Here is a 9,179-nt window from a genome sequence, read left to right as displayed (position 1 = left end):
TCTCTGCTTGAGTATTAGTGATACAGGCATGAGCCACTCTGGTTCTCCTACATACACGATTGCTAAAATCCCACTCATCGGCTGGATGAGGTAGTATCTCAGGGGTAGAAAACTAGATTGTGAGCATGGAGCCCTGGATTTGATCCCTAACACCCCCCCCCAATTCCATTTGTCCTGTGTGTGTCACGTGACGCAGCATTTCTAAGAAGTCCTCTTTTATCCCTCTCGAGCTGGGATGCTTTTCTATTGAAACGTGTTTGACTAGCATCTCCTTACTTAACTGTACTATGTTGTTTCTCTTTTTGGTGTTTCGAATGTTGCTTCTTACCGATTTTTATATATGAATGTGGCATGCGTACGTGTATGAAAAATCTTAAACGTATGCACAGGTGTACCTGGAGTTCTGAGGCTGACATTGAGTGTTTTCCTCCACGACTCTCCACATTCTTCACAGAATGGCTAGGTAGATTCACCGTTTGAGCTAGTCTGGCTAGCCAGTTTGTTCTGGGAATTTCCTGATCTCTTGTCTCCGGTGCACGGGAATTGCAGGTGGGCCGTCACACACTCCACTTGGTTTTCTAAAAAAGTTTGAGTATGGGTGTTTTGTCTATATGTGAGTATGTCTGTATACCACGTGTTTGCTTGGTATCTTAGGAGGCCAGACACCCACACATCTTTTTTTTTTTTTTTAAGATTTATTTATTATATGTAAGTACACTGTAGCTGTACTTCAGACACTCCAGAAGAGGGAGTTAGATCTCATTACGGAGGGATGGTTGTGAGCCACCATGTGGTTGCTGGGATTTGAACTCTGGACCTTCGGAAGAGCAGTCGGGTGCTCTTACCCACTGAGCCATCTCACCAGCCCCCCATCTTTTTTTTTTAAAAAAGAAAAAAATTCCCAGCACTGGCGAGGCAGAGATCGGAATATCTGTGAATTGGAAGCCAGACTGTTGCACACCGAGTTCAGGTCCCGTTAGGACTACATAATGAAACATTGTCTCAAAAAGAAGGAACCCGCGAGGGAGGCGGGAAGGAAAAGAAACCTCGAACAGGGAAGAGAGGAAAAAAAGCATTGGCAGGCACAAGCGGTCCCACCCCTAGGACCCGGATGTAGGTGAAAGACTACACTTCCCAGAATGCACCACGCCCGCCTGGCAACTATATAAATAGTCCATCCGGGTTCTTGGAGATGCTGTTTGGCGACTCGTCGCCATTCCCGGAGCAGCTCGGCCTCGGCCCAGAGGCGAGTGTCGGTCGCTGTGTCGGAGACCCGGGTCCCCGGCACCGAGACAGCCAGCCCTCTCTCCTGCCCCGCGGCGGGAGAGCGTGTCCGGCCGGCCGGCGGGGCTCGCGACCCTCCCGCGCCTCCCCTTCCCCCGCAGCCTCCGCCCCGCCAGGCCCGGCCCGGACCTCCGAGCCCCGGCCTCCTCCTCCTCGTCCTCGTCCTCGTCCTCCTCTTCGGTCACCGCCGCCTCTGGGCCCCACAGCCCCACCTTGCCGCTTCTCCTTCCATTTTGAGAAGCTGAGGAAGGAAACAAGGAAAAATGTCGCCATGAAGGCCGAGAACCGCTGCCGCCGCCGACCCCCGCCGGCCCTGAACGCCATGAGCCTGGGTCCCCGCCGCGCCCGCTCCGCTCCGACCGCCGTCGCCGCCGAGGCCCCCTTTGATGCCGCAGAGCTCCCCCAGCGCCGCCGCCACCGTCTCCGACATGGACAAGAACAGCGGCTCCAACAGCTCCTCCGCCTCCTCGGGCAGCAGCAAAGGGCAACAGCCGCCCCGCTCCGCCTCGGCGGGGCCGGCCGGCGAGTCTAAACCCAAGAGCGGTAAGAGCCGGCGGGTCTGCCGGGTCACTTGGGGGAGGAGGGACTAACGACCCACCTTCCGCTTGCACTGACATCCAGTATTTACGGTTAAGCCGATCTGCGCTGCGTTGTTAATTTGGGCCCTTGCATTCATATTCAAAACAGCTGGCTGAAGTAGGCGCTATTCTTAGCCCCATTTTGCAGATGAGGGATCTGAGATTTTGGAAAGGGTTAAGGTCATCCAGGTGGCAAGCACCTCACAGCAGGCCTCAAGACCTGGTTTTGTGTGACTCATCCTCGGTCGAGGCTCTAAAACAATTTGACTTTGTTTTCTCTTCTAGTGTCGGATTAGCTTTGGGTGGCATTCAAGTTTGAATAAGAGAGGGTGAGGCCCGAGGATTTTCAGATTTAAATCTGGCACCGGGTCTGCTCCTCTGTTTAAGAGGACTCATGTTGGGATGGCGTTGCTCGGCGTGATAGTAAAGCATGCAGACCCTGCATTCAGTTCATTTAGGTTCAGTCCTTGAGTTTGCTAATACACACTATTAAGTAAATGGGCTAAGTGCTTAGAGTACTAGACAACTTTTTGCCTAAATATTATGCCTGTTTGTGTGCGGTAGGTTATAGGGGTTTGGCTTTCACGGTGTGTGTGTGAATATATATATGTATGTGTGTGTGTGTGTGTGTATGTATGAGTGATGTGTGTAGTCAGGCTTCTTAGTATTACTATAACATAATAGCTACCAGTTACTGATTATGCACAAAGCACATGGGTAGGCTTTTAGGTGTGATAGCACTACTCTAATCGTTTATCCTGTCTAGCCAGGAGTTATTCCACCGCAGAGAATAAACTAGGCTGTGGATTAGGAGATGGCAGAATCCAGTCCAGCATTCTCCATCTTGTGTCAGAGCTGTGTACAAATCTCTTTTAAACTTTTACCATGTTGGCAGTATTTTTGAGATAGTAATTTTTTTTTTTCAATCTTTTGGTTTTTCGAGACAGGTTTCTTTTTGCGTCCTTGCCTGTCCTGGAACTCACTCTATAGACCAGGCTGGCCTTAAACTCAGAGATCCACCTGCCTCTGCTTCTTAAGCACCTCCAAAATCTCAGACACAGCCAAGTTTCAGATTGTGGTTTAATTACAGTGTTTCTCCTTCCCTTTCCTCCCTCCAAAGCTTCCTGTGTAGCCTTCCGCTCATCTCCTTCATGTCCTTCTTTGACACATCTGTATGCATGTGTATATACATGTCAGCAAACATGTGTATGAGGGCTATGTATATCCACCAGTGAACCTGAACATGGAGAGGAGCCTAGGAAGCCTGAACCCTACACAAAGAACTCCAGGAGACTTGGTAACACTGGGAGTGGGAGAGGGGGTCTCCCTCAAGAGCACACCCATTAGTTTTCCAGTGCCAAACATCACTGGATGTAATTAGTGCAAAGATGTATGTGCAAGTAACTTTGTTTGGATTCCGCAGTGTGTTTTTGTGAGAGTGAGCGTGTGTAACAGATGGGGAACTTTGAGCTGACAGTCTTAAGATTCAAAGAGCTGGACTGTATGGGTCAGTGGTAGAGACATTGCCTAGAATATGCAAGGCCCTGGGTTTGATCCTTAGCATCTCCCCATCCCCCTCAAATTAAAGAGCATAAAAAAAAAGCACTAAAATTATAAGGCTTATTGACTGAGAGTTTATCTGTAGGGTATGACAAACTCCATTACCAGGTATACCTGAGGACTTGTAGAAGTTGCCTGTGTAACTTGGGTAGAGACCAGTTGTCATTGGGATATACCAGTGCTTTACTGTAAGCAGGTGTTAGTGGAACCTGTATAAACTGATTCTGGAGTTTGCACATGTGTAGTTTTATTGTAAATCTTGGCTGTTGTTGGAGAGAGGTCTGAGGGTTTCTCAGAGTAATGGATGACTTCAGCCTTGCTTGTAGAGGTAATGCTAAGCTTTGGTTCTCCAAGAGTTCTCAACTTAAATTTTTTAGGGCCCTCCTTAAGTCAATAAAATACATTCTTGCATGAGTCAGCTGCAATAAATGCTTTGTTTATTGTTCAGTGAGCAGTAGGCCAAAGCTTGTGACATATCAGACAGCATAAGAGAGGGTAGGAGAGTTGAGTGAGGTAGGATGGCTTAGCAGTTAGAGTAGGTGTTCTACCTTTCCATGCTCTCTTGAGAGGAGGGAAGAAAGACCTGACTTCACGCCCTTCCACCTGCACATCCTGCACACACAGAATGGTGATACATTTAAAAGGTTAAGCAAGAGAACTGATGTGATGAAGGCTTTTTACCACATTCCTGACTGACTTTTCTTTAACCTATTTTTCCCTACATGTGTTATTTTGGGTAGGTGGTCAGACTTGGTGGCAGGCCCCTTGACCAGCTGGAACTATAGACAGGCACCATCTCAGGGCCTGGCATTGATCCTCAGAAACACATCAGAACCCTAGTAAAGCAATCACAGAACTATGAATGAAGCAGGGGCTAGAGAGGTAGCTCAGTGGGTACTTGTTGCTCCGACAGAAGGCTTGGGTTTAGTTCCCAGCTCTACAGGGCTGTGGAATTTGACACTGTCTTTTGCCTCCACAGTCATAAATATACATGTGGTGTGCAGCCAAACTTGCAAGCAAAGCACCACCCATACACATAAAAAATAAAATAACCCGGGTGTGGTGGTCCACACCTTTAATCCCAGCACTTGGGAGGCCAGGCAGGCAGATCTCTTGAGTTTGAGGCCAGCCTGGTCTACAGAGCTAGGGTTACACAGAGAAACCTTGTCTAGAAAAACTAAGAAGAGAGAAAAGAAAGAAACTAAATGAAGGCTTTAACTAAATGAAATTAAATGAGTGTGTGGGGATAGCCTGTAATCCCAGCACTCACTGGCTGAAGCAGAGGATCAAGAGTTTGATGCTACCCTGGGCTACTGAGCAAGTTCCAGGGCTTCCTGGTCACATAGTAAGACTCTGTTGCCGACAACATGAGAAAGCATTGCCATTGAGAGGGCTGCTAGAGAAGGAGATGTGACTAAGATGTGCACCGAGCAATGGGTAGTGTCAGGACTGTTTCAGAGTCCTGACTCGAAAGAATGGGATTGTGGAATGAAGATACCATTTCACTTTCTTTTGCCAACACAAAGAAAAACCCACAAAATGTGTTTGGTTTCTGGAGACAGTTTCATGTCTCAGGAACCAGACCCCATTCTGCCTTGAGGTTCCTGAGGGGCCTGTGCTGGAGCTGTAGGTGTGTGTCACCACCATGGCTTAGCCTCTCCTCCCTCGGCATCTGTAAGCTGTGTAAGTTTGTAAGTGGTCCTTTGCTTTCTAACTACATGAATATATTTGATATGTTTGTTTCCTGTGGCTAGCTTATGTTTGCTCTTCACTGGTATGCTGTCATAGGTAAATCTCACTACCAGGAGTTTCTTGATCTTTCAGTCTACACACCTTGGCTAATTGCCTTGAATACTTAACAAAACATCCCTTTTCTGGCTAATTTCTACAGCTTTCTTCCAGCAGGGCTAAGACTGTTAGAAAGTTTACTAAGAGACTGTCCCAACAATACAGCCCAGAGGAGAGAAGAAATTTAGGGACCAGGGGATGCCATAGAGAAAGAACAGAGAAAGTAAATATTTATAGACAAGACAGGTCAGGGATTTGTAGGCCAGCTGTAGTCCCTGTCCAGGAACCCTGCTCTTGTTCCTCCTCCCGAGGCGGAGGTTAAGGGAAGGTCGGGTATTATGAAGCAGTTATTTTGAGGTTGGCAGTGTGAACCACTGTGCTGACTTTGTTCCTGTCACCTGGGATCAGAAGCTGGGTTACTGGGTAATCAGACTTAAATGTTGCTGTCCTCTCACAGCTAGGGTTAAAGGTTGTGCTGGACACCCAGTGTCCTGTGAGTGCTGGCACCTGAATTCCTGTACAGTTACAGATGATCGTGTGGACCCAGTGAGGGTCCTTTGGAAAAGGAAAGTCAGGGATTCTTAACTCCTGAGCTAGCTCTAGCTCTATTATCTATTTATTTTTGACACTGGTTCTGAGCCTGGTGTAAGTAGGCAGGGACTTGACCACTGAGTTGTGTCTCCAGCCTCTTTTAAAAATTATCATTTGAGCGTTAGCTGGGATTGGCTTAAGCTGAGTTTGTAACCAAGCAGGCAGGCCTTGGGCTTGTGACCTCATGGCAATGGCCTCCTGAGTGATTGAGGTCCCAGGCCTGTGCTACCAGGCCCAGCTTGCTTGACCTCCCTCTCCCACCTCTCTTTTTTCTTAATTTCTTAGACTTGGCTTTGCTGCATAGTTTAAGCTGGCCTTGAACTTGCTACTTAGTCCAGGCTGGGCTTGAATTCTCATCTGTGTTCTCCTGTCCTCAACCTCCCAAGAACTGCAGCACCCGGCAGCATTCGTAATCTTAAAGCCCTGGAAGTGACCGTGATGCACAGCTGAAACTGGGAACTGCCATTCTGAGGTTTAAGAGTGGGCCAGAAACAACAAAAATGAAAACAAAAAAATGGAGAAGACAAATAAAATTATAAAATAAAATTCTTCTAGGAACTTGACTTATTTTCCAAAATCTGATGTGGGTCCTCTTGTTCCTTCTGAGAGAGGAGGGCAGTTTCTCCCTGGTTGTTCACTAGTGTGTCCTGGCAAGTTGTCTACAAAACATTTCAAAAATAGCACTGTGAATTTTATCTTTGGGTCCCAGGCAGGACAGTAGGACCAATCCTCAGCTGCGTGTTGGCTGGGTTTGGAGATAAGAGCTGGTTGGTTTCTTACTTGAGATGTCTCCCTTCAGACTTTGTGGTATTTGGAAGACCAAGAGAGAAGGGAGTTGATTTTTTTTTTTTTTTTTTTTTTTTTGCCTGAAATCATAAATCCTTATGTGGTCAGTTGTTGTAATCTGATTTAGAAATACTCAGGTCACTGTCCATTACAGCGGGTCTTAGGAAACCATTTCCCTGAGAGTGTGGTAATAAAAATGAAGAAACCAGCAGTTGCCCCGAGTGCTACTTCATCTTCAGTCTTGTCAGCGTAGAACTCCGCGTCATCCAGATCTACACAAGCTGTGCTGGAGATCAAGCCTAGGCCCTGTGTGTTAGGCAGGCACTGCCACTAAACTACACTTGAGGGTGACATAGCTCTTGAGAGCCACAGTTAAGAGTCATGTTCTGTCAGCTTCAGATAACAAGATTTGGGGGATGTGTTTTCTCTCTTCCTTTCTTTGCTTTTTTCCCCCTTTTTTCTTTTCTTTTTTCTTTTGCTGAGGCTGGAGAGAGGGGGTTCTAAAATTAAGTTCCTCTTCCAAAGAATGCAGGTTTAACTCGTAGCATCTGCATGGCAGCTCACATCTGTCAGGAGCTCCATCTCCCTCTTCTGGCCTCCGTGGGTGCTTGGCATTTGTGTGGTGCAGACATGACTGGTTTTGTTTCCCAGGTGCCGGGTTACAGGTGTGCCACCATGCAGATTGCCACCTGCTAAAATGGCGCTGCGCTGTGCTCAACAGTGGCTGGTGCTGGGTGAAGGGTGGGCGGCCATAGGCCTGTAAGCTGCTCTCCAGCCCCGATTCCAACTCTCAATTCCAGTTACTGTCTGCAGTTAAGGAGTGAACGTGCCTTGGCAGTTTTGTGTGGTAACCTGTTCTCTTCCTGCTGTCATCCTCTGTAACTTGTTAGCTTGATTCCTTGGCTGCAGTTGGCTAGGTTTGGAGTGGCTGGTGTGGCTTCCATTCTTCCTTGGGGGTGTGATTGCTTTCAAAGTTTGGATTTATGGGCTGGCGAGATGGCTCAGCAGGTAAAGGCTGTTACCACGAAGTCTGACCACTTAAATTGAGTCAGTCCCTGAGACCACATGGTAGAAGGAGAGAACCAACCTCTGCAGGTTGTCCTTTGACCTCCACATACACACTGTGGTGGTGGTGATGTGTCTCTGTCTCTCTCAGTAGATGTAGTTAAATTGGACTCATGTCTCTTTTTTCTTAGGTCTTTAGCCTGCTGTATGATAAGCTTGTGCCATATGTAGACACGGTCTCTTTGTAGTTATTTGGTCTGGCAGCAGCTGGGTGTGCTTGCTTGGGCCTGTGCTCGCAAAAGGATTGGCTTGGGCTTGAGGCCAGTGTGAGCTACGAGGTAGTGAGTTCTAGGCTAGTCTAAACTGTAGAGTGAGAGCCTAGTTTAAAAAAAAAGTGCTTACTTACCTCTTTTAAAACAGTAATGTTTTTATATGAGAGGCACAATCTTTGAGGTGAGGCTTGGGTGAGTGCAGGAACCTCCTAAAAGCTCACCAGGCTGCCTGTGTGAACTAACATTCCACCAACATAGAGATTAGTACACACATGAAAATTTCCACACATGAAAATTCCTGAAGCACACCATATTTATTTATTATATATATATATATATTTTTTTTTTTTGGTTTTTCGAGACAGGGTTTCTCTGTATAGCCCTGGCTGTCCTGGAACTCACTTTGTAGACCAGGCTGGCCTTGAACTCAGAAATCCGCCTGCCTCTGCCTCCGGAGTGCTGGGATTAAAGGCGTGCGCCACCACGCCCGGCCTATTTATTATATTTTAAAAAGAACCCTAAGCAGACAAAGTAGAGGTGTTTGCAGAAAAGAAAAAGGTCGTTGTCAGTAGCTGGATATGGTTTTTTTTTTTTTCTTTTCTTTTTTTTTGGCTTTTCAAGACAGGGTTTCTCTGTGTAGCCCTGGCTGTCCTGAAACTCAACCAGGCTGGCCTCAAACTCAGAAATCCGCCTGCCTCTGCCTCCCAGGTGCTGGGATTAAAGGCATGCACCATCACTGCCTGGCCTGGATATGTTTTCTTTACAGGTGTATTTCTTTTAGTGTGTGCTTTGTGTATTTTGAGACAAGGTGTCATACTCTAGCCCACGCTGCCATGGAACTTGTGATTCTCCATTTCTCAAGTGCAGGGATGGCTGGTGTGTGCTACCACATCCAGCTTGTTGTCTGCATCCGATTTTATGGTGTGCTGATGATCAAGCCCAGACCTTTTTGTTAGGTAATTTTTATGTGTGTGAGTGTGTTTTGGAACTGATGTTAGGGATGGTTGTGATCTACTTGTAAGTCCTAGGAACCAAACCTGAGTCCCCTGGAAGGGCGAGAAGTACTTTTTAACTGTTGACCTGTCCTTTCAGCTTCACATTTGAGCATTTTGCCTGTGTGTGTGTGTTTGTATGTGTCATATATATACCAGGTGCCTTCAGAGGCCAGAAGAGAGGAGTATTGGATTCCCGAAAACTAAGAATGTGGCACCACATGGGTGCAAGGAAACTAGTTTGGATCCTCTGAGAGGGAGAGCAGCAAGTGTTTATTACGGAGCCATTTCTCCGGCCCCTAAAGCCAGAATTTTGTGCATGT

General features: G+C 47.1%; 1 protein-coding gene across 4 annotated transcripts in view; it reads left to right on the top strand.

The window, feature by feature from the left end:
• Nucleotides 1–1,391: 1,391 nt before the first annotated feature.
• The window catches only part of Rnf10 (ring finger protein 10), a 31,523-nt gene continuing 23,735 nt past the window's right edge, over nt 1,392–9,179 (top strand). For all 4 annotated transcript variants that reach the window (XM_021161828.3, XM_021161826.3, XM_021161827.3 and 1 more), the window contains exon 1: nt 1,392–1,827. In XM_021161828.3, coding sequence (XP_021017487.1) covers nt 1,671–1,827 — 157 coding nt within the window. In that variant the 5' untranslated portion in view covers nt 1,392–1,670. The remainder of the gene's footprint in view (nt 1,828–9,179) is intronic.

The sequence above is a fragment of the Mus caroli genome, unplaced genomic scaffold (genome assembly GCF_978045245.1).
Source record: "Mus caroli unplaced genomic scaffold, Mus_caroli_1 scaffold_4, whole genome shotgun sequence".
NCBI lineage: Eukaryota > Metazoa > Chordata > Mammalia > Rodentia > Muridae > Mus > Mus caroli.
The sequence above is the reverse complement of the archived record's forward strand: the minus strand, read 5'-3'. Positions and strand labels throughout refer to the sequence as shown.